The sequence below is a fragment of the Natrix helvetica genome (genome assembly GCF_964273705.1).
Source record: "Natrix helvetica genome assembly, chromosome: 15".
In the NCBI taxonomy this organism is placed as follows: Eukaryota; Metazoa; Chordata; class Lepidosauria; order Squamata; family Natricidae; genus Natrix; species Natrix helvetica.
Genome location: NC_138565.1, coordinates 264,539 through 289,727, shown reverse-complemented (window position 1 = coordinate 289,727; position 25,189 = coordinate 264,539). Strand labels below are relative to the sequence as shown.

At 47.4% G+C, this 25,189-nt stretch overlaps 1 protein-coding gene across 1 annotated transcript in view; it reads right to left on the bottom strand.

The window, feature by feature from the left end:
* The window catches only part of FIBCD1 (fibrinogen C domain containing 1), a 41,374-nt gene extending 16,922 nt beyond the window's left edge, over positions 1–24,452 (bottom strand). Inside the window, exons 1-3 of the mRNA XM_081967566.1 lie at positions 24,360–24,452; positions 5,499–5,975; positions 1,210–1,369 (exon numbers count right to left, since the gene is read on the bottom strand). Of these exons, the coding sequence (XP_081823692.1) occupies positions 1,210–1,369; positions 5,499–5,975; positions 24,360–24,431 (709 nt within the window). The 5' untranslated portion in view covers positions 24,432–24,452. The remainder of the gene's footprint in view (positions 1–1,209; positions 1,370–5,498; positions 5,976–24,359) is intronic.
* Positions 24,453–25,189: the final 737 nt, after the last annotated feature.

Below are 25,189 nucleotides of genomic sequence, written 5' to 3'. Positions count from 1 at the left end.
GATGGAGGGACACCGAAAGAGATTTCTCCCTCAGCTTTGCCAAACCAGAAAAAAACATGCATATTTCGGTCCTCTGGGCAAGCGATGTGCCTCCTACGGGAAGGTGGAAGGCTTCAGTTTCCCTTCTCAAAGGAGGACATCTCCACCTCAGATTTCAGGAGAAACCTTCACCGAGGCGTACGAAAAGAGTCAACCCAGACGTGATTTCAAGTGAAATGGACTCTGGAAGTGTGATGGGTCTCTTTTGAGATCGACATGTTTTGGATGTAGGAGAATAATTGTAGCTCAGGGTTGAGCTATAGGGTGCTCAGAGACCTTGGCTTTCTTGCAGACGTTTCATGACCCAACTAGGGAACATCATCAGTGCCAGAAGGGAGTGGGGTTTGTAGAGAGGAGGAAGAGGCTGAGAGTAGGAGGAGGAGAAAGAGAAGGAGAAACAGGGGGAGGAGGAAGACAACGCTTCCCATCTGAAGAATGTTGATTGTCATAAATACAGGTTGTCCTTGACTTACAACCATTCGTTTAGTGGCTGTTCAAAGTTACAATGGAACTGAAAAAAGTGATTTATGGCCATCTTCACACTTAGAACTGTGGTCACATCCCTGTGGCCATGTGATCAAAAATTACAGCATCCTGGTGTCCTGTGACCCCCTTTTGCAACCTTCTGACCAGCCATGGGAAAGCCAGATTCACTGAACAACTGGGCAACTAATTTAACCACCAGCAGTGATTCGCTTAACGACTGTGTTCAAGAAATATCATACTGGGCGAAAACTCACTTAGCAACCTTCTGGCTAGCGATGGAAATTTTGGACACAACTGTGGCCGTAAGACAAATGTCAACTCGCGAAGCATCCGTGGCCTGCTCTCGAGTTGTCATAGGCAAAGGCGATGGGAAACTGATGGAGCAGCACGGCAGCCACAAAGAGAAGCACATTCCAGGCATATCTTTCTCAAGGCTGTCTCCCAAGTTACCCACAGCAGCCGGAGGGGTGTGATCTCTACAGCCTGCGAAAGTGCTCCATTGGAGGACATGATTTATGACACACTCTGCGGGGAGAGGGAAAGCAGGTTCATAATTGCGCCCTAAATTACGTGGGGTCAGAGTTGGCTTCACTTGGGTACATACCAACATGTTGCTCCTAATAAATAAATAAAGGACCGCCTGCACCCCTGGCTCAAGAAGGAAAAGAGGGGGATTTGACCCACCATTTGGGCATCCTTTGGGCCGCGTTGTCCGGGATGGGATTCGCTGAAGGTCCGCTTTCATGCGTGGTCGGGCAAGACCGCGATCCTTCTGCAGAGTCTCCAGAATATCGCTGACGGAGCTGACCAGCCTCGCTATGTTGCTCTGGCTTTCGGAGAGCAGCTGCACGTAAGGAAGAAAGAATAAATGAAGGTTCTTTCACTTGCTCCTTCCTTCTTCTTCTTCTCCTTTTGGAAGGACCCTGTGTTTGCCCTGAGTCCTCGACTTAAGACCGCAACGGAGCCCAAAACCTCTGGGGCTGATCAAAAAACAGCTATTAAGTGACTTCCACCCTATTTTGCGACCTTCCGTGCCACCGTTGTTAAGGGAAATCCCTGCGGTTGTTAAGCAAGTAACATGGTTGTTAAGGGAATCTGGCTTCCTCCCCATCCTTGACTTTGCTAGCTGGAAGGTCACAAATATGAGTCAGTTGCCACAATCGTAAATGCGGGTCAGTCACCAAGCGTCTGAACTTGGGTCACATGCAGCAGGGGTTGTAAGTGGGAAAATCACTTTTTCATGTGCTCCTGTAACTTCGAACCGTTGTAATTCGAGGACTACTTGCAATGAATTTCTGGAAGGCGTTCCATTGACAAATTATGAGGCCATTCATTTCTTCCGCCAGAACCAAAAAAGGACTTATCTAGTCAAGTGAGGGCTGTGTGTGCTTTTTATTGCAGTGGGAAGAAAATCCAAATATAATAAGGAATTATTTTTTTCACCCCCAGTTTACCTGAAAGCTCAAACATCTCACCTGCGCTCAGGAAATTGCTAGTTATTTCTACAGGCTGCACCCCACAACTTTTTTAAAAAATCTACAAGTCCTTTCCATCAATGTCTTAGTTTGGTCAATGTATTGATCTGACCTTTGGATTGAACTTTTGATTTTTAAGGCGGGTGATTTTTAAAGTTCATCATCAAATATGAGCCATATTTCTTATTCCACAGAACCTGCCGGCTAGGAAAGGAAGATGCTCTTGACTTGACAAGCATGGATATTTATCACGATTTTTGTGAATCATGCTTGCCAAAAGTATATAGGGCCTTTGACTCTCCTCTCTTTTTGCAAAAGGTAAATTATTTTGATTTCTGCGCAGAAGGCTTTAAAAGAGCAACAGTCAGAAAACTGCTGGCGAACATTTTAGCCTTCTAACATTTGGTGTTAGTGAGTGAAAAAAATTGACATCAATCCTCAAAGCTAAACTCTAGGTAAAGGTAAAGGTTCCCCTCGCACATATGTGCTAGTCGTTCCTGACTCTAGGGGGCGGTGCTCATCCACGTTTCAAAGCCAAAGAGCCAGCACTGTCCGAAGACGTCTCTGTGGTCAAGTGGCCGGCATAACTAAACACCGAAGGCGCACGGAACACTGTTCCCTTCCCACCAAAGGTGGTTCCTATTTTTCCCTATTGCATTTTTTACGTGATTTCAAACTGCCAGGTTGGCAGAAGCTGGGACAAGTCACAGGAGCTCACTCCGTTATGTGGCGCTAGGGATTCGAACCGCCGAACTGCCGAGCTTTCTGATCGACAAGCTCAATGTCTTAGCCACTGAGCCACCGCGTCCCTCAGTTAAACTCTAAACAAACACAAAACTTCTGAATTTGCACCTTACTGAAAAAATATTTATATTTTGTCTTTCAGAGACCAATGAAAACTTTCCCAAATATATTTGAGTAATGCAAAGGAAATCTTTGGCTGAATATTCTAGATTTAACATTTGAGCCCAAATGTTGGTGTACTTACATTTGTCCCCCCCCCCCCCCAAAAAAAAAATGTAATTATTAAATTCAGATTTAAATTGTAGATGTCCAGAGACAGGTATAGTCTGAAGAATGTTGACTGTCATAAGTACAGGTAAATCCTTGGCTAATAACTATTCATTTTGTGACCGTTCAAAATAAGCGACTTGTGGCCATTTTTCACGCTTATGACCAAGCTGAGGTAGCACAGTGGTTAGAGCACAGCACTGCAGGCTACTTCAGCTGATTGAAGTATCTGCAGCTGGGCAGTTCGAATCACACCAGAGTCCAGGTTGACTCAGCCTCCCATCCTTCCGAGGTGGGTAAAGAAGGACCCGGATTGTTGGGGGGGCCAAGAGGCGGACTCTGCACACCCCTTAGAGAGGGCTGGAAAGTACCGTGAACTGGTATATAAGTCTTAAGTGCTAATCCTATTGCTCTTCCTTTTCTCCTTCCCTTTTCTTTCCTTCCTTCCTTCCTTCCATGATGCACAGTGGTTACAATGTAGTATTGCAAGCTAATTCTGCCCACTGCCAGCAGTTCGATCTTGACCGACTCAAGATTGACTCAGCCTTCCATCCTTCCAAGGTGGGTAAAATGAGGACCTAGATTGATGGGGGGCAAGGGGATGACATTGTAAACCGCTTAGAGAGGGCTGCAAAAGCACTATGAAGCAGGGTGTAAGTCTTAAGTGTTATTGCTAGTTGCGGCCTCCCCACGTTCATGCGATCAAAATTCAGACGCTTGGCAACTGACTCGTATTTATGACGGTTGCAGTATCCTGGGGTCACGCAATCCCCTCTGGCAACCTTCTGACGAAGCAGAAGGAAGCAAGATTCGTTTATTTTTCTCCATTTCTGAAGAGCTGACCAAACCCCTTTCTCCACTCCCATAGTTTGCAAATGCTGTTGTGGAGGTTCAGGGCTGCTCGTGTTTCTTTCCTCGTTCCCTCCTAGACTCCCATTTCTAAAGAAAAAGTGGCATGCAGTTAAGGAGGGGAAAAAAAAATGTTTTGGGAAACAAAGCTTGGTTATACATCAAAAGAACGAGAACCGTCTTGGCTGCCCTGTTGGGTCCTGCGCCCGCTGTTTTCAAAAAATTACCCAATTTCTAGGGCAAAGAAGACCGAGCGATTCTGGGATTCTGTAAATTGCCAGGAGTTGATGTGACTTTGCAAATTGGCATGCACGAAAAACGGGGGTTCAACATTGGCCAGAGTTACAAGCAGCCTCACAAAATAATAAAAAAAAAAAAAACAGAAAGAAACACACAGACACACACAGAGACCCATTATGTACATACTGTGGTTGTGCTCTGGGAAAAGCGAGCTTACAATTTGCAAGAAACGAAAAGCAGGCACTTTGCATTACATTGGAATAAAAGAAAAATAAATCTGCAATTCAGAATAGAGCATGGCCCTTGTAATACAAACGGCTGGGTAAAGATTAATTAGCACTTTAAACTGCATCTGGTATTATCGAATGCGGACCAGAGGAATTGCCATAAAACAGGAACCTCTTCCAAATATGTCAGCCTGGAACTGAGATTGTTTGAAGAGGGTTGGAATCTGCAATTCCAGGTTCCGATTTAAGAGTGAGGGGCTGGCGGTGGTCTTGGAGTGTTAGTTCATCATCCTCAACAACTTTAAGATGTACTGGGAGTCCTTGACTTACGGCCGCAATTGTTGTGGCCTGCTGGCGGCCAGTGAAGCTGGCAGCAGTGTCGGAGAGTGAGGAGGTTGGGGGGGGGAACCTGGGCCAGTCCTGGGGGGCTGAGGGAAGCTCAGACGAGGGCTCTGCATCGGAGGCAGAGAGGGAGCAAGGCAGCAGCGAGGCAGAGGAACAGCTGGAGCAGTAATGCTGTTCTATTCTCTTTACTACCCATCCGGTAGCGGGAGCGCATGTGCCTCTTTCCCCTTGAACCCAAAGCTTCAATCTATCTGTTCTTGACCAACCCTCTGAAGTGAACTCAAAGATTCCCTTATCAGGAACGCCAGCAACCCCGACAAAAAGTTTCTCTCTCTCACCGCAGGAGAACAAGTCCGTCCGGCAGGGAGATGAATAGTTGTCTGCCACATCTATTCATCTCCACCCCCTGCCTTTTATCCCCAGACCTTGGGTTGGGCTTCGCTAGCAGCAGTGGCTCTTCCGTCCCAAGGACCGGCCCATAGATTTCCACTGCTCTCCTCTCCTCTGCCTTCTGCACATCCGCGCATCAGGCACTGGACCCAGCTGTTCCTCCTCTTCCTCATCAGCCACGTCCAGACCTGGGGGTTGTTGACTCTCCATCTGAGGGCTGACAGCTGGCACGGGCTCTGCCTCTGTCTCTCTCTCTTTCTCTGACAGCTTTATTCCCCCTCAGAGCTCTCAGGTTGCCTTGATGCTGGCCCTGACCCCCACGCCTCCCCCTCCTCATCTGATTTGGCTGTTGGAGGGGCTGACGGCCGACAGGCCACAAAACTATCCCTTCAAGTTGAATCTCACCTTTGACGATCAAGTCCCACCTTTGACTCACCTGTATGAGCCGCCCTTGTTCATTCTGGAGGGCGCTCAGCTCCTGCCCGATGGCGCTGTGCCCCTTCTTCAGATTTTCACAGTCCGTCCGGAGCTGAGTGGCATGAGAGAGCAGCTTGGAGACCTCGTCCGAGAGGCCCACCATCAAGGCCCTCTCCTGCCCCTTGGACGACTTGGCCTCAGCCTCGTGGTCCGTCACGACTCTGAGGAGGGATGATTGCAGGCTCTCCAAGCGGACGAAGCTGTTGGCTTGGTTGGGACAGTTGGGGTCAATGAAGATGTTGATGCGGGAACTGTCGGCTTTCTCGATGGTGACCAAAGCATTGGCATCGTCCGGATTGGTGGTGATGACGGGCGGGGATTCAGTGACCGGTGTGTGGTAATGGTTCATGAAGAGGATGACAGCCGTGACGGTCACAGCTAGGAGGATCACCACAGAGAGAAGGACGGTACAGAGAATGTAGCTGCAGTTCACTCTCTAAGAAAGAGACAGAAGGTGGACAGATGATGTCATTTTGGAAGCCCACCATGATGTCCCATGGAGCAATCCAGCCCAGTCCTTCCAGACCTGGGATCTTCTGTAGGTTCTCACTTAGCCCTTGCAATGGAGAGTGGTGACAATAGAGTTGGCTCCAGAAAACGAATAATAATGGATATAGAACAAAACAGAATAAAATTCAATTCAAATATAGACTAATAAAAGGGTTGAAAGGAATCTTGGAAGTTCTCTAATGTAACCCTCTGCTCAAGCAGGAGACCCTGTAGCATTTCAGACAAATGGTTGTCCAGATTCTTCTTAAAAACCTCCAGTGATGAAGCACCTACAACTTCTGGAGGGAAGCTGTTCCACTGATGAATTGTTGTAACCGTCCGGAAATGTATCCTTAGTTCTAGGTTGCTTCCCTCTTTGATAAGCTTCCATCTATTACTACTATCATCTATCTCTCCCTTTCTCCCTCCCTCCCTCCTTCTCTCCCTCCATGTCTTTTATCCATCCACCTCCCCATTCATCATCCATCCATCCATGTATGTCTTTTATCCACCCAACCACTCATCCATCCATCCATATGTGTCTTTTTTCCATCCATCCATCCATACATCCATCCATCCATGTCTTATCAATCAAACCACCCACCCACCCACCCACTCATCCATCCATCCATCCATCTTTTATCCACTCAACCACCCACTCATCCATCCTTGTATATCTTTTATCCATCCATGTACTTCTTTTATCCATCCATCCATCCATTCCTTCTATCAATCTATCAATCTTCTATCATCTGTCTGTCTGTCTCCATCCATCCATCCATCCATGTCTTTTATCCATCCATCCATCCATCCATCCATCCATCCATCCATCCATCCATTGCTTCTATCTTCCATCCATCCATGTCTTCTATCGTCTGTCTGTCTCCATCCATCCTCCATCCATCCATTCCTCTTTCTGGGATTAAAAAACAACACCCTATGCCACTTTAATTCCGTAACATTTTGTGGAGATTTGCCAGCCAAGTATTAAAGAAGACGGATGCCTCTTTAGCTTCCAAATGCAGACAAAGTTATTAAGATGGTTGAGATCCCAATATACAGTATCTGCAAGTCAACGGAGGAAAACAGTGTGTTGGAAGATGATGGTTAATTAAATGTATGTGCCATCCAACTCCCAATGTCTAAAACAAGTCCATTAAAAAAAAAATCCCAGAAAACAGAAGCGTAGAAGAAAATAACGGATGAAAAAATAATAATATCCCCATAAATTAACTAATGCATTATGAAATTGCATTACCAAAAATAGAAAAAAAACTGTCAATCCGACAAATAAACAGAGGGGGAGGGGAAATCTCATTTTAAAAAAAATCAACATAATTAATATAAACCACCCAATTCTGCCTACATTCATTTCATCATGTAATAACAACGTATCAAACTGTGCATCTAAGTTTATTTACTCTTGTAAAATATTATGAAATTTGTGCCCAAGGAAAATGATGGCCTTTTTTTTATTATTATTAGTAGTAGTTAAAGAAATTGCTTTTTCAAAAATGGATAAGTGACATATTTCTTGGATCTGTACTTTGATATTTGGGATCATGGTACTTTTCCAATCACTCAATATAATTCTCTTGGCTATTCCCCACGAATGATATTATAAGCGATACTCAAAAATGGTGAGATTGCACAGTTTTGACCTAGGCTTCCCCCCAAAGTATGAAGCAAAGTCCTGGTCCTGACAAAACCCTTTTTATTAAACAAATGTGAATTCTTTTACATCAGCCAAGGCCTGGCAAACAGGAATATTTAGGACCACAGACCTTATCTTGCTTGGAAAGCTGCCATGTAAATATTTTTCAAATGAGATGCTGTGAAAGGAAAGACTGGGCACAGAGTCTCTGAGATTCACGGACAGATCTCCGGAAACGAATCTAACGACCGAACAAACAAACCAATTGTTTCCTGCAAAAGCCCCCTCCCCTTTCGCTCCCCCTTTATTTCCTCTGGGAGGGGTCATTCACTGTCCACCTGTGGCTTTACTCCAAAGTCGACCCCTGTTCTTTAGCTCTTCCCTTCATCTGGCAGCTCTGCGCATGGGCACACTGGGAACAGGCTCCAGCTGTTCCTCTGCCCCACTGATGTCTGACTCTGAAGGCAGCTGATAACTGGCATACGGCCTTGGCCCCCTCTCTGCCTCCGACACAGAGCCTTCATCAGAGCCTTCCCCAGACTGCAGGACTGGCCCATCTTCCTCCCCAACCCCCTCACTGTCCGAATCTGCTGCCAGCTCTGTTGGCCCTGGCGGGCCACAACATCGGGGATATAAAGGTAGTTCTCTACTTACGACCACAATTGAGCCCAATTTTATGTTGCTAAGTTTATGTACCCTGCCGTAGTACATAGACTTGTCTCCTGCAACGTCCAACCTGTCAACGACTACTTCAGTTTCAACCTCAATAACGCAACGACAAACAAAAGATACAAACTCAAGGTCAACCACTCCAAACTCGATTGCAGAAAATACGACTTCAGCCACAGAGCGGTCAACGCCTGGAATGCTCTACCTGACTCCGTTGTTACATGCTCAATCCCCCCACAGCTTCAACCTCAAACTGTCCACCGTGGACCTCGCCCCATTCCTAAAGAGGTCCGTAAAGGGGGCATAAGCGCACCAGCGTGCCTACCTGTCCTACTGTCCTCATGTTCCTTTTTATTTGTATCCATTTCATGAATCCAAATCATGTTTATACTACGCGCTTGATGAAATAAATAAAATAAAAATAAATAGATTGACAGATCTCCCTTGAGATAAATGTGGATTATCCCCAATTAATTCCCTTCTAATTCTTACTTTGGTTATTGGCTAGTGATTGTTGTTCTCTCTCTCTTTCTCTCCATTCCGAATGTTTACGGCATTGTATTCTCTTTTATTCTGCATTTAATTCCTTGCTTTATGTTTCCCCAAATTGAAAAGCACCTAGAGTTGTTTGGTGCGAGGGTGGATGTATAAATCTAATAAATGAATTAATAAACGGATAACGTAAACGAATAAATCCCTTTAGCTGCTCCTGTCCTTTTACGCACAGCTGCCTTTCCTAACAGACATGGGTTTCTGGGGTCCTTCATCCTTTTTTGAGCTTGTTTGTTTTCTTGCAGGCGTTTCATTACCCAGCTAGGTCACATTATCAGGGAGTGGGGTTTATGGGGAGGAGGAGGAAGAGGAGGAGGAGGAGGAGGAGGAGGAGGAGGAGGAGGATGGGAGGTCTTTCATGTTCTCTGAGCTTGGTTGTTATTATTATTATTTTCATGTTTTATTTACTTTATATGCCAAGCATGCAAATTTTGATTGTGTGACCATGGGGATTCCGCAACGGTCATAAGTGTGAAAAATGGTCACAATTCACTTTTTTCAGGGCCATTATAATAACTTTGAATGATCGTTGAATGAATGGTCGTAAGACAAAGACTACCTCTAATGATTTGATATCAATGTACAGTAATTGGTTAGGTCTTTTAAACCAGAGCTCCCCAAACCTTTTGGACCTCAGAGGGACCACTAAATTCGTAATTTTAAATCCCGCGGACCACTAACATGATCTGCCTAATGATTGGCTGGGTGAGTGTGAATTGGTGGGCGTGGCCAACTTGATGTCACTCATGTTGAGGGGCGCCTTGCCAGCCTCTACTCACCCCTCCCTTCCCAGCCCCTCCTCGCCTGCCCGTCCGGGCTCCTTAGGGCCCCAGAAGGAAGCAGTTGCTGGAGCTAAGCAGCCCCCAGGAGAAAGAGTTGGCAAAACAGCCCAGTTCAAATTGGATCCGGCCAAGAAGGAGGCTCAGCAGAAGCACCTCACTGAGGACTAGGAGCATGGGCTTTCCAAGCAGAGGGGAGACCTGCGGGAGTGCAAGGCCAGGTGCCGGCGCCTGGAGGCTCAGCGGGCTGAGATGGTCAGTCAGTTCCAGGCCATGATGCAGTCCTACTGGAACGAGGCCCTCTGGCTCTTCGCCACCAGCGGAGGCCGAAGGAGACCCCAAGTCGGAATTTCTGCCTCCCTCCAACCCACACAAAAAGGGGGAGACTCTCTGCAGCCACACAGCCGTTCATTGCACGTATCCGTCCCAGGGGCCGTAGTTAGAGGACCCTTCATTTAGTGCAATATAAAAAAGGCAAATAATTTTTTTACGAATCAGTAGTTGGTCACCGTGTGTTTTAAACAACAGGAGCCCTTTTGTGTGGTAGGAATATTGTGATCTGGTTTTCCAGCTTGTGCATGACACATCACAAGCATGAAGCCTCTTCTTTGAGGAAGAAGTGTTAATTGCAATGCCTTTGAAGTTTCCTAGCAATCAAAGCATCCGGATACTCTCTTCAGAACAAGAGAAGCGTTACACCACTGCAAGCTTTGTTCCCTATGCTTTTCCAAAAGGGACACAACTCATTCCATCCCCCGCTCCAATCTCAGTTTGGGATGACTTTAAAGAGACTTCATTGCCTGAGCAACAGAAGGCGATAACACTCCTTCTGTTCAGTGTTAACGATCGGAGGGAATTGGGGTGGCTGCTCGCCCCACTTCGGAGAAGTTTGCTGGCCGTCCTTCTTTGCGATAGATAATGGCCTCTTCGTTTGTGACGCGTGATGCCGAGAAGTCTCGAATGGGCTTTTGATGTTTGAAGAAACAAACATGGCCAGTACAAAGGAGACAATGGTGGGTTGTTTTACTCCCCCCTCTCTGAAGGTCAAACATCTGAATATAAAAGGCTCAGCAGCCGTGTGGGGCACCAGCCAAAAAAGCCAACGCAATCCGAGGCTGCCTTAAGAGAAGGATGGAATCAAGATCACGTGAAATGTTAGTACCGCTTTATAAGGCCTCAATAGGACCACACTTAAAATGCTGCCACTGTTTTGGCTCACCACAATATTAAAAAGACGTCGAGACGCTGGAAACAGGGCAGAGAAGAGCAACGAAGGTGATTGGGGGGATGGAAGCTAAAACATATGAAGAAGAAGAACGGTTGCAGGAATTGGGCTTGCCTAATCTAGTGAAGAGACGCGGTGGCTTAGTGGCTAAGACGCTGAGCTTGTCGATCAGGAAGGTCAGCAGTTCAGCGGTTTGAATCCCTAGCGCCACGTAACGGAGTGAGCTCCCGTTACTTGTCCCAGCTTCTGCCAACCTAGGAGTTCAAAAGCGCGTTAAAAAAATGCAAGTAGAAAAATGGGGACCACCTTTGGTGGGAAGGGAACAGCGTTCCATGAGCCGTCGGCGTTGAGTCATGCCGGCCACATGACCACAGAGACGTCTTCGGGCAGCGCTGGCTCTTCGGCTTTGAAACAGAGTTCAGCACCGCTGCCTAGAGTTGGGAATGACTAGCACATCTGTGCGAGGGGAACCTTTACCTTTAATCTAGTGAAAAGAAGGACCAGGGGAGACATGAGTACTCGGCTGTTTTGGGTTTCTCAAATCGGGACTGCCCTGTTCCTTCCCTCTGTTTTTGATTGTTCGGATCATTTTCTGTTGCATTTGCTCCGGAGAAACTGGGACATTTCCTGATTTTTAATGCAGATGTCAGGAGGCCTAGAAGAGGAGGCTGCAGCTTGCTAAGATGCAACCCAAGACCGGTTCCTCTCTGGGAAAACGAAGCAAATCCTTTCTCACCTTGTGTCAGGGTTCCAAATAGCATCCAAAAGTAAATCAGAATCCGAGGCAAAGTATTCTTCAAAGTTCCCATTTATTAAGATAGCCTTGTTGGCACATCTGGAGGAAACCCGAATCTGAAAGCTTCCCGATTTCCCCCACCCAGTTGAAAGGTCAAGATCCTGCCCCCACATACCCATAAGTCCATCCCATGGTCCAATCTCCCACTGCCATGCTGGCAGCTTCTACCCATCCAGTTCCCGTCAGACGCAGAGGTTCAAAGAGAAAGGATGACCTTGGCTTTCCAGAAAGAATTTTGTTATGGTTACCTAGCATCTAACTCCGTACAATCCCCCCCTCCCCCCCAATTTTCCCACCATAGAAAATGCCTAGTGGAATAAAGATAAAGTGTGGCAGGCCAGAGATCCAAAAGAAAAAAAAAATTGGCTGCAGGCCTGATACCTTGCTATTTCTGCAAAAAAAAAAATAAAAAAAAAATCACCTGGGCCCTTTCTCCTTTCCATTGCGGTGTCTCCATGTAAATCTTCTTCGATTGACATCTTCCTTCAAGCCTTCTCTCTATTCCACCCCCCCCCACCACCACCATTTGCATTAAGATGACTTCAGCAATAAGCTCCTTATGGAAGGAGAGGAAGGAGGGGAAGAAGCTGTCTCCCTTCCCAAGTTATGTCCTTGATATGGGAAGTGTGCCACGGAAAAGGGACAGGGCCACAGCAGCCCCAGAGTCAAGGCCCTTAAACCGAAGGGCCAAGGCTAAACTAAAGGGCTATCCCCAGAAACCCACTTTCTCCATGAGCAGGAGTGGCTCTCTTGCTGCTCTGAAAGCAGCCATTGGGCTGCACTCTCGTGGGTTTTTTTTTTTTTTTTTTTTTTTTTTTGCAATTTGTGTTCTCCTCCCGACCGAAGATGCCAAGACTGATAACCGAGACACCTCTGAAGTTAAACCAATTATCTTCTGATCGTGTCTTCCAGCAGGTGGAAGAACCAGAAGCGGGAAGGGGGGAAGACGTAGGTTGGGTTGAGCATCTAAGGCTGACATCAGCAATGCATAAGGTAAATCTTGGCTTAGCGCCAGGAACTGCGAGAAGGATCTTGGAGTCTGTGTGGATGATGGCTTAAAGGTGAGCCAGGAGTGGGGGGGCGGGGGGGCAGCAGCCTAAAAAGCCAACGCGGTCCTAGGCTGCATTAACAGAGGGATAAAATCAAGATCTGGAGCGTAGTGGCTCAGTGGAAGTTCCTGACAGAACAATTAATCAGTGGAACAAATTGTCTTCAGAATTTGTGAATGCTCCAACACTGGAGGTTTTTTAAGAAGAGGTTGGATAACCATTTGTCTGAAGTGGTGTAGGGTTTCCTGCCTAGGCAGGGGGTTGGACTAGAAGACCTCCGAGGTCCCTTCCATTACTCTTGTGTTTCGTGATTTCTGATTCTGCCACAGTAAAACTAAAGCAAAGAGAGCCCCGTGCTTGGTGCCCATGGCAGGCCGAGTCTATAAACCAAGCAATGCACGAGGGAGGGAAAAAGATCCAATTATTTATTTGTGATCAGGAGGCATTGCATCGCAGGGAAGATTAAAATTAGCCTGGGTGGGGAGGGGGCCCGGGGATCTCCAAAGCCATTCTGCTTTCGTTTGGACATAAGCGATCAGCTATTAGGGCTGATATGGCAGCCTGTTTCCCCCGCCTGCCTGCCAGCTGTCGAGGTGCAGCCTGCAGCCAAGTTACCGGTAGCTGATGACTCGCTTATGTTTCTTTTACCAGAACACAAGTGAGACTGAGATGTTTATTAGGAGATTATGGGACAGCCTGCCAAGAAGAACCGTTACATGGAAATTGCATCAAGATTAAGGTAGCGGTGGACGAAAGCTGCCTTCTCTTGCCAAGAGTGCCCGGATCTTCAGAAATTGAATGACACCGAAATTCAGAGCATTTGAGGTTTATTTGGGGAAACGGGGCTGGTTATATGTGCTGCCTAGGTGAGGAAGAGCATAAAAATTGAAATTTTAAAAGTTGGATTTTGCGGTGGGAAGGGAGAGGTTTGAGAGAAGGGTGTGGAGTGAAAAGGAGACTGGGTCCAGAATGTGGATCAAGTAGAAACATTGAGTGAAAGGGTTGAGATGGGTTGGGTTGGGTTGGGTTAATAAATGACTGAATGAGGAAGGAATGAGGAAGGCGAAGCTAGGAAGGAAGAGTGAGTGATTCAAGAGAAGGGTGTGATGGAGAGAGCTGTGTAGTGCAGGTAGTCCTCGACTTACAACAGTTCATTTAGTAACTGTTCAAAGTCACAACAGTACTGAGAAAAGCGACTTCAATATTACTGTTTTTCACACTTATGACCATGGCGCCATCCCTGTTGTCATGTGATCAAAATTCAGACTCTTGGAAAGTGACTCATATTTATGACGGTCACAGCATCCTTGGGTCACATGATCCCCTTTTGTGACCTTCTGACAAACAAAGACAATGGGGAAGGCAGATTCACCAAACAACCCTGCTACCCATTTAACAACTGCAGGTATTCACTTAACAACGGTGGCAATCGTGGTTGTATGTCAAGGACTACCTGCATTGAAGACATCCTGAAAAAAAGGGGAAGTGGGACATCTCAAGAACAAAAGACCATTCATGAAACAATGTGTGAAGCAGGTGAGAAAAAGTTCCACTAGTTAACTCTTCTCACTGTCAGGAAATTTAATCTTAATTCTAGATTGGTGAGCCCCAGCCAATTTTAGAATAGAATAGAATAACAGAGTTGGAAGGGACCTTGGAGGTCTTCTAGTCCAACCCCCTGCCTAGGCAGGACACCCTACTACACCACTTCAGACAAATGGTTATCCAACCTCTTCTTAAAGGCTTCCAGTGTTGGGGCATTCACAACTTCTGGAGGCAAACTGTTCCACTGATTAATTGTTCTAACTGTCAGGAAATTTCTCCTCAGTTCTAAGTTGCTTCTCCCCTTGATTAGTTTCCACCCATTGCTTCTTGTTCTGTCCTCAGGTGCCTTGGAGAATAGCTTGACTCCCTCTTCTTTGGGGCAGCCCTTGAGATATCGGAAGACTGCTATCATGCCTCCCCTGGTCCTTCTTTTCTATTAAACTAGAATTATACCCAGTTCCTGCAACTGTTCTTTGTATGTTTTGGCCTCCAGTCCCCTAATCATCCTGGTTGCTCTTTTCTGCACTCTTTCTAGATAGCCTCTTGACTGGGATGTTATAAAGTCTTCTGCTTTGAACAAGGGGCTGGACTAGAAGACCTCCAAAGTCCCTTCTAACCCTAGGATTCTATGTCCTACAGAGTTGTCCTGCAAGCCAGCAATTGTTGCAAATAGGACTTCTAGCTCTGACAACCTCTTTGTTGATATGTTTTTTTATGAGCAACCTAGCTGATCGCCTAAGGAAACTTCAGAAACACCTCCAGGCAACTGAAGGGGGAAGAGCAGAAAACATAATTTTGATTTCTATGGAGATTCTCAGTCCTCCAGGTCATGGCTGTCCCAAAGGTGCTTTTCCAAGAGGCAACTGGACTTTGCTCTCCTTGGAAGACCATTCGCTTCTCATGCGAGAAGCTTCTTCAGCTCTTCAGAAGCGCCTTTGGGGCAGCCTAGGTTTGACTGGCATAAGCATCAGCCCCCAGTGAAAGTATTTCCAGCTACCAAAGGAGAAAAGATGCTACCGGTATTCTCTTGGTCTGGTAGAATAGGAAGCATTTTAAATGTTTTGCAATGTGTAGATTTATCAGCCGCAAGAAATCGGAGCAACTCGGAAATAAGTACGGACAGCCCTTGGATTATAACCACAGTTGAGTTCCATGGCTAAACAAGACAGGTGTTAAGCAAATTTTGCCCCATTTTATGACCTTTCTGGCCATAGTTGTTAAGTGAGTTACTGCAGTCGTTAATAGCAATAGCACTTAGACTTATACACCGCTTGATAGTGCTTTTACAGCCTATTGCCCCCAACAATCTGGGTCCCCGTTTTACCCACCTCGGAAGGACGGAAGGCTGAGTCCACCTTGAGCCGGCCAGGATCGAACTGCCGAATTGCAGGTAGCCGGCAGGCAGCAGACATAGCCTGCAGTACTGCACTCTAACCACTGTGCAACCGAGGTTGGCGTGTTGGAAACAACGGTTGCTAAGTGAATCTGGCTTCCCCGTTGATTTTGCTTGTTGCAAAAACACCCGTACCAGTTCCAAGCATCCAGAGTTGGATCACATGACCCTGGGGATGGTCATAAGTGTGAAAACCAGTGCCATCATAATTTTGAATGGTCACTAAGCAAACTGTTGTAAAGGACTACCTACAACTACCGGGTCAACTATGAACCCTAGAATTCCAGATGTCTTGACTAAAGGCTACGTTGCAATCCAGCATTTTCAGAAGAGTTGTTCAGACCGAGGTTTCTTCCCAAGAGCCTGAAGCAAACTCCTAGTCCCGACAAAAACCTCTTTTATTAATTGACTGTGAATTCTGCTCCTTCGCATCCGGCAAAGTCTTTCGAGGGAGGATTGACAGTCACAGACCTTCTCTGGCTTGGAGAGCTGCCAGGCCCATATCTGCAGAACTTGGCCAGGAGCCTCGGAGAGCCAGGAACCAATTAAGGGAACTAATTTTGTCTCCTGCAAACTCCCCTCCCCTTTCGCTCCTCTTTTATTTCCTCTGGGAGGGGCCATTCATCGTCCACCTGTGGGCTTAACTCCCCAGTTGACCCTGTTCTTTAGCTCTTCCCTTCGTCTGGCCACTCTGCGCATGCGCACACTGGGAACAGGCTCCAGCTGTTCCTCTGATGTCTGACTCTGAAGGCAGCTGATAACTGTCAAACGGCCCTGGCCCAATCTCTGCCTCGGACACAGAGCCCTCATCAGAGTCTTCCCCAGGCTCCAGGACAGGCCCAGGTTCCTCCCCAACCTCCTCACTCTCCGAATGGCCACAACAAAGAGGGCCAAACAAACCAAGTTTCTTTTCCCCATGTTTGGGCTGCCTCACCGTTATAAGCTTCTTGGGATGAAGCGATGTAAATCTTTTAAGCAGGTTGACCTTATTAGCAAGTTCTTATCCCATTCAATATTTGAATAGCTTTCTCCCCATGCATAATCTTCTTTACTAGAAGCTAAACAAAATGTCGCTCACTTTCCAGCCCTGTCTATCCAGGAGTTTGTCTGCTTGTCCTTCGGCTTCCTGGGCTTTCAGACGTGAATCTATCCCCAAATTTGTTGAATAGACTCGCTCAGCTGAGATAAGCCAGGTTGGGTCACCTGCCTCAAAGGCTGAAGAGAGTGTCAGAGCGGCTGCCAGCCCCCTGCCCCCCCCGTGCTTTCCTTCCCATTATTGGGCCCAGAGGGTTGTTTGAAGAAAAAGCAATTTCCCCAACTCCAGAAATCCTGTTTTATTATGATCATCTTTGATCAGTTAGAGACGAAGCAATTCTAAGAATTTGGTTTGCCCCAAAAGTCAACTCCGACAAAATCAATAGCGCTTTAACTTCAGTGGAAATAAATTTGGGGTGGGTGCATCCATGTGGAATATACCTACCTCCCCCCCCCTCTCTCTCTCCTCTCCCCCCTCCCCCTCCCCCTCCCCCCCCCCTCTCTCTCTCTCATGGAGTGCTGCGAGTCACCTTTGTACATGTATAAATGATAACCCTTTGGGGAACTTCGACCTCTCGGTACAGAGCGGTCTTGGGCTCCGCTGTTAAGCAGAGCGATGGGCCAGCAATTCTGAAGGTCTGAATCAACAGCTAGTTAGCTATTGAATTACAGTATTGTAACTCCCTGTCAAGCATAGGAGGAAATTAAAAGTAGCACTGATGGGCTGTGTGACAGTCTGACGGCCCCATTTTACGTTGCCTTAATTGTTTCCAAAACATGATGCTCCTTCCTTCCTTCCTTCCTTCCTTCCTTTTCACAATGTTTCTCTTTCAATTTCCATGTTTTCTCTCTCTTAATCTTTCCTTCCTTCCTTTCTTCCTTCCCTCCTTCCCATAATGTTTCTCTTTCAAATGTCCACATTTTCTCTCTTAATCTTTCCTTCCTCCCTCCCTCCCTCCCTTCTCATAATTTTCTCTTTCAATCTTCCCTATTTTCTCTCTCTTAATTCTCCCTCCCTCCCACCTTTGCATTTCTCCCCCCCCCGCTTTGGTATCCTCGGGGGCTACAGGCTTGTTGCTTTAAAACCCTTCCGTCAGCGTGTAAAACACTTATTTTAATTTCCTCCTGTTATTTGTATGCAGTTTTTGGCCTGTGCCCTGTCTCGAGATTTTCATAATTTTTTTCTGTCTTGAAGCTGATTTGTTTTTGGGTTTTTTTTTTTGTTCCCTGCTCTTCCCTCTCCTCGTTATCTTCTCTCTCCCCCCCCCCTTCCACCCTCCCCCCTTCCTCCCTCCCTCTCTCTCTCTCGTTGGTATTTACATTTTAATTGTTTTCTTCTTTGAATAAACCAGCCTGGGAATATAATCAAAGGGTGCTATAAAAATATTTGTAAATAATATGGAAGAAACAGATTTTTTTTTTTTTTGGAAAGGAAATCACTTCCTAGCCTCACCATTTCTCACGTTCTACCTTGTCTTCCAAGGTCCCGGTCTGCCTTGAACCCACAGCTTTTGTCTCGTTTAAATTTTACAAAGACGAGGCAGCACCACCACGGATGGGCTCTGTAAAAACACGGGTAATCCTCAACCGTTTGTTTAGTGACCGCTCACAGTTGCAACGGAACTGAGAAAGCGACTGATGACGGCTTGCTTAGCGAGAGACATTTTGGGCTCTCAAGGGTGGTGGAAGGGCTCCAGTTCTCTTTGCGGCGTTCTCTGTCCAGGGTGCTGAATGAGTCTCCTTCCCCCTCGCATTGTGGACCCTGTGAGCTGAATTTTTTTATTTTAACCCCTGGAAGCTCTTCCGCTTATGACTTGGTGACATCAGAAGGAAGATGCCTCTGGTTGGCTTACTTTGTTGCAATTCTATCCCACTCACATCTCAAAATCTCCGATGGGATGATGAGGTCCTTCTTTACAACTGAGTCCTCGTCTTACGACCACAGATTGAGCCTAATATTTTTGTTGTTCTACAGTTGTTAAGTGAAACTCATCCCATTTTATTACCGTTCTGGCCACGGTTGTTAAGTGAATCACCACCGTTGTGAAGCCAGTAGCACGGTTGTTAAGTGGAACCTGTCTTCCTCATTGACTTTGCACCTCGGAAGGTCCCGAAAGCTGATCCCACTGCAACCGTCAAAAGTACATGCCAGTTGCCAAGTCCCAAATTTTGATCATATGACCACGGGGACGCTGCAATGGCTGTAAAGGTGGGAAAATGGTCATAAGTCACTTTCTCGGTGCCGTTATACCTTTGAACTGTTGCTAAACGAATGGTTTTAGGTAGATGGCTACCTGTAGGAGGATGAGAGGAGCCCTTCGTAACTAAAATGGCGTCTCCTTTCACAGGAACCAATAAACACTCGTTAAAACAGTGGGGGGAAATGTAGGATATTTTTTTCCTGCATAGCACTAATTTCAACGTTAAATCTCCAGGGAACAATCTGGGAGAGCCGAGACCCTCACACCTCCCCCTTATTCAAGGAATGCTCCAGACCCCCTCCCCAAGCCCCCTTCTCCTCCTCTTCCCCTGTGCTTTGCCAGAGGAAAAATAGCATCATTTCCAACTGCTATAGAAAAATTCCCTCCCCTTCCTCGCCCAGATGTTTAAAATTAGCACTAAATTCTAGCCGGTTTTTCTCCTTTCCCCCAATATTAGCAATAATTAGATGGAATAACTTAATAAACAGCATTTACCAGGTAACCAATTTGCAAGCTCTGTGTTTGTTTGTTTGTTGGCTTGCTTGGTGCTGCTATTGAGTAATTTCAGACTCCTGTCTTAATAGTCTTCAAGAAATCCATTTTCTCTACCAAGAATTAGACTAGCTTCCATGTTCACGAAGGGATCTACGTCGCATTGAACAATTTCACAGTTCGGTCTCGCCATTTCCAGGTAGGGCATAGAAAAATATCTGGAGAAGCATAACGTTAACCTAATATTCATCATGCTATGAGGCTATAACTGTATGCCTAGAGTATGTGGAATGAGGAACCTCATCTGTTAGCTCAACCCCTTGGAGGAAAACATACTCTAAATAGTAAAATGTCTGACGGTCTCCATCCAATCTTTCTTTCTGATCAGATTCCCTCATTTTCATTCTGGTAGAGTTCAGATCATTTTGTTACCCTGGATAAAATATTCAGTTATAGTCTCAGTAATTATAAGAACTTGGCACCAAGAAGGTTTGGAAAATCTCCACTCAATTTCTGGGCAGAGGAAGTGGATGAAGACTTCCTTCAAAGGAAGAAGATGAAGTTCTCCATCCATTTCTGAAGTTCAGCTTCTTCTCCCGCTTGGCCTGGACAGAAGCAGCAACTTCTCAATGGGAACAGTCCCTTCTCGAGATCTTCTACTAAAGAGAAACTTGAGGAAACAATCGTGCCGTGAAAAATAGGACAACCATCTCCACCACATTGTCACGCATGGAACCTCACTTCCCCTCAAAAGCATTTCCCCAGAGTTGCCCTTGGACAGGAGTGTCAACGTCTCATCCATCGTCTTGCAGGAGAACTGATGGAGGATAACCAAACCCTCAAGATGATTTCTTTGCCTGGGAGAAGGTCAGCTTCTTCAGGAAATACGAATTTAGGCCATGTGGAAATGAATAAAGCCTTCACAATCCTTGGGTTCATCTCTGATGAATTAAGGATGTCTGAGCCAAGCGGATGTCCTTCTGCAGCTTCAACTGGCTACCTAAGGGAACTTCTGGGTGAAGGCCATGTCCCACGGTGGGCCTGATCTGAACGCTTTTTCCACCTCTCCAGCTTCTTGCCTTGAAGGTAGACAACCCTCATGCTCTCCACTTTTTCCTGGTGACCAAACTTTCTAAAATCTGGGTTATGGGCTCTGTGTGTGGAGAAGAATATCCAAGGTGGCCACTTGCATTTGGAAGACGTAGGTGAAGTCTTAAATGTCTTTTTCTCTCTGCCCCCAAGGCAAGAGGTCACAACTCCTTGACACTCGAGAAAAGCAAAAGTTTCATACTCCAAACCTCTGTTCTGACCGAGGCTTCCCACAAGCATGAAGCAAACTCCTGGTCCTGACAAAAAACCCTTTTATTAATTTCCTGTGAATTCTGCTCATTCATCTCCAGCAAAGTCTTTCAAGGGAGGATTTACAGTCACAGACCTTCTCTGGCTTGGAGAGCTGCCAGGCTGATATCTGCAGAACTTGGCCAGGAGCCTCAGGAGAATCACGAACTAATGAAGCAAACTAATTGTCTCCTGCAAACTCCACTCCCCCTTCCCCTCCTCTTTTATTTCCTCTGGGAGGGGCCATTCACCGTCCATCTGTGGCCTTCCTCCCAAGTCGACCCCTGTTCTTTAGCTGTTCCCTTCATCTCGCTACTCTGCACATGCACACATTTGGACCAGGCTCCAGCTGTTCCTCTGCCTCACTGATGTTTGACTCCAAAGGCAGCTGATAAATGTCAGACGGCCTTGGCCCCCTCTCTGCCTCTGACACAGAGCCCTCATCAGAGCCTTGCCCAGACTCCAGGACTGGCCCAGCTTCCTCCCTAACCTCCTCACTCTGTGACTCTTCTGCCAGCTCCACTGGTCGCCTTCGAGCCACAACAACCTCTTTCTCCACTCTTGAGACTCTCCCCACATACATTCAAAAACCTCTGTCAAATAAGACTTCTGATTCGGTAGCACCATCAACTGTTTTGCTTCCTAGACTTACAACCATAGTTTCCATTGCAGAGCAAGGCTGTTGTTAAGTGAGTTACTCCCAGCTTTACAAAATTCCTCGCCACAGTTGCATTTGAGCAAAGCACTGCAGCTGCTAAGTTAGTGACATCATGGTTGTTATGTGAGTCTGATTCCCCCGTTGGCTTTCTTGGTCAGGAGATCACAAAAGGTCGGTCACCACATCTGGGACATCGCAACTGTCCTAAGTACATTCCAGTTGCCAAGCGTCTGGATTTTGATGACGTGACCATAGGAATGCTGTGATGGTTGTGTGAACAATGGTTGTAGGTCACTTTTTCCAGCTCTGTTGCGACTTTGAATTGGCCACGAAACAAATGGTTGTAAGTTGAGGACTGCCTGACCTGGAGCGTATCTTTGCCTTCTGGAAATTACCCCCCGTTTCTTGAATTGATTGCAGCCTAAACTCAACTCAGAGTTTGCACAACGCTGCAAACCAAGTTGCATGGCTTTATTCTACTCATGCGGGTAGATTCTCTCGTTCAAATAAATGCCAAAGCAGGCCCCCAAATGTCTATGCTGTTTTTTAAAATTTTTGAATCACACCATCTTTTTCTACAGCTGTAAAACGTTGCTTCATTAGCATTGTTAACAGTGGACAACAAAGGACGTAGAACGGAGGTTTGAAAGGTTCTTTGCCAAGTGAGCCTGGTCTTCTGGATGTCTATATTTCATTTCAGCGCCACCTGCCACGAGTTGGCACATGTTTGCATTTCTCTGGTTGGGATTTATAGTCTCAGCTTTACGAGGGAAGGCAAGCAAGATCTCGACTAAGAACTTGCCCTTTGCTGGTGGACGGCTGTGCGCGTAGGCAGTTTTGGCTGCGTGGCACAAAATCCGTGGCAGGCATGTGTTAGGCTCCCCTCGCCTCCCTCCGTGCCTGTAGGTTGCCTGACCATTAAGTTACCTGCCATTTTGCAGCCTGTGCACAGAGCCACGTCTTAGAGTGAGAATTCCTTTTCTTACAAAGGAGCAGAGAAAAAGCAGAAACATCTTTGGCAGCTGCTTGTTCGGCCAAAGGCCCTGCGCACACACGTGCCAGGGTATACCCAGAGGCAGCAAGGAACGATCCTAGCCCTTTAAGGACTGGACTGCCCCAAGAGATCTGTCTGACCTAAAAATCGAAGGTGGTTGGGCCTTGTGCAAACAATCCAGAGGGAGGCATCATTCCGCTGAAGGTGCCAGTTTGGTCTAGTGGTGAACACACCAGGCTAGAAAGCAGGAGACAGTGAGTAAAACCAGCTGGGTGACTTTATACCAATCACCACGAGATGGTGAGTTCTAGTCCTGCCTAAGGCAGGGAAGTCAGCTGGGTGACTTTGGGCCAACCAGCATGAGACGGTGAGTTCTAGTTCTGCCTTATCCATGAAAGCCAGCTGGGTGACTTTGGGCCAGTCCCCCTGTCTCAGCCAAATCCATCTCGCAGGGTTGTTGTTTGAGGGGAAAATAGAAGGAGGAAGGAGCATTGGATACGTTGGCCACCTCGAGTTATTTGTAAAAACAATAAAGGAGGTATACCAATGAATAGAAAAAATAAATAAAAAAGATAGAGGTGCTTTTCAAACAGACGTGGAGGGGGAAGACGGAGCAAACAAGGGACCTGAGCTAGGTGGCACTCCCCTTTTCCCTTCCTCTTCCTGAGCCAGGAGAAAGAAAAAACAAAATATCCGAGATGACATTCTGTCTGTAAACAAATAAACTAAATAATTCAAGGCACATTTGCCAACCGTCAGCCACACACAGGCTCCCAGCTGATCCCTTGGGGAGGGAGGGAGGGCAAAGAAGTCATCCAGAGGCTGGGCGCCAGCCAACCCAGATCCTTTCTCCCCAAAGGATGGAGAAGGAATCGGAGAGGGCCAAAGGATGGTTTCCATTTATATGGTACCCCCCCTTCTTTTTTTAAAAAAATAAATAGCTCAAGGTGGCAAACGTATCCTACACACCTTCCTTCCTCCCTCCTCCTGTCTCTTCCCCACAGCAACACCCCTGTGAATTGGGTTCGGCTGAGAGAGAGTGGGGGGGGGGCACTGTCTCAAAGCCACTCAGCCAGCTTTCGTGCCTAAGGTGGGACTAGAACTCACCGTCACCTAGAGATTGGTAGAAAGTAACCCAGCTGGCTTTCATACCTAAGGAGGGACTAGAATTCATTATCACCTAGCGATTGACCCAAAGTCACCCAGATGGCTTTCCTGGATAAGGCAATACTAGAACTCTTGCTTTCTTGGCTGGTGCCTTCTAAGCTCTTAGAGCCAACCGGCTGCCTACCCAATTTTCTCCTCTGTTTTCTGCAGCCTTCCTTTTGCAAGTGCACACCTGTTTCCACAATGCAGGGGGAGGGGGCTGTGCAACTGCCACCCCCCCCTCACAAATCCCCACCTCTTTCTCTGCTCCAGTGGAGAGCAGCAGAAGGCAGAGGATACCTCCAGGTGTCAAACGTCTGCCTAGGTTTTTTTGGGGGGGGAGGGGGGTGTTATTTTTAATTGCCCCCCTCTTCCCCGCCGCCACCCCATGGCAGGAGGCTGAAAAGTTTTGGGGTCTCCTTCCTTGCTTGAAAGGAACACCTGCGGGGGTGGGGAGCGGTGTCCCAGCCTTGTCCTTTCGAGATCTCATCTCCGGCTTCGGGTCTCCCAGGTCGAGAAGGCTCGTCCTTGCAAACCTGACCTCCCCTACCCCTCTTAACATCTCCCCCCCCAAACGGACAGCTCCACACATCCAGGTGGCCGCCTGTAAGGGACAGCTCATCCAGATGTTGAAAAACGCCTCGGGGGGGGGGTTCCACCTTTGCAGCTGGGGCGCCTTTCCTGCGCCAATTCCCGCGCCTCCCCTTGATGGCTGGGCGCCCTCCTTCTTCCTTCCTTCTCTCCTCTCCCTGCTCCTTCCCCAAATCCCTCTGTTCCACCCTCCCCGCACCCCAGGAATGCCTACCTGAGATTTCTCCTGGGGTCCGTCTTCCAGCTGCGCCGATCTCCCCACGTTTTTCCAGCGTTCGTTGACCATCTTTGGTCGGGGATGGCGAGAGAAGGCGACGCTCCAGCAAGTGGGGTCTCCCTCCCTCTGCCCGGCTCCGAGGGGGTCCCCCCAAAAGCAATACGAGGAGAATCAGGGTGCCCAAGAGTTCCTTAGTGAAGTAAGCGGCGGGGAAAGGCTGAATCCGCTTAAGCAGCTCCGAAGGCAACGTCTCCTTGGCTTAGCAGCTCTCTTGCAAGCCGGCTGCCTCCGTCTTCCTCGCTCGCCTGGAGATGGGGAGGGGGCAGCGTGGAGGGAGAGGGTCGCCCCGCTTTTTAAAAAGAAACACGCAGGCTGACACTCGCCGCCGCGACGTCCACGCCAGCCTGCAACTGTCTTTTGGGGCTTGCGCGGCGATTGCAATCCAGGGATTCGCCAAGCGGGTTGGGTTGGATTGAGTTGGGTTGGGTTGGGTTGGGCTGGCGCCACGTGTGAAATGCTTCCCTCCCCCGTCCCCCCCCCCGCGCAAAAAGGACGAGTCGTCCAGTCACCTTTAGTGCGTGTTCACGCGGACCAAGTGGAAGGAGGCAGCTTGGCGTGTGAAGGCATCTGCCGGGCTTGCTGGGGTTGACGGGTTGGGTGAAGCCAGCCGGGCTGATGGACAATCCTTGGAGAGGAGGTCCTCCTGGAAGGCTTTGGGGAGAAGGTGGCTGGGTCTCCCGGCTGGAGGGAAAGTCAGGTGGATTTTGGCTGCATGCAGGGGAGGTGTGAAAGGAGCGATGTGTGCGTGTGCGTGGCTTCATTAAGTG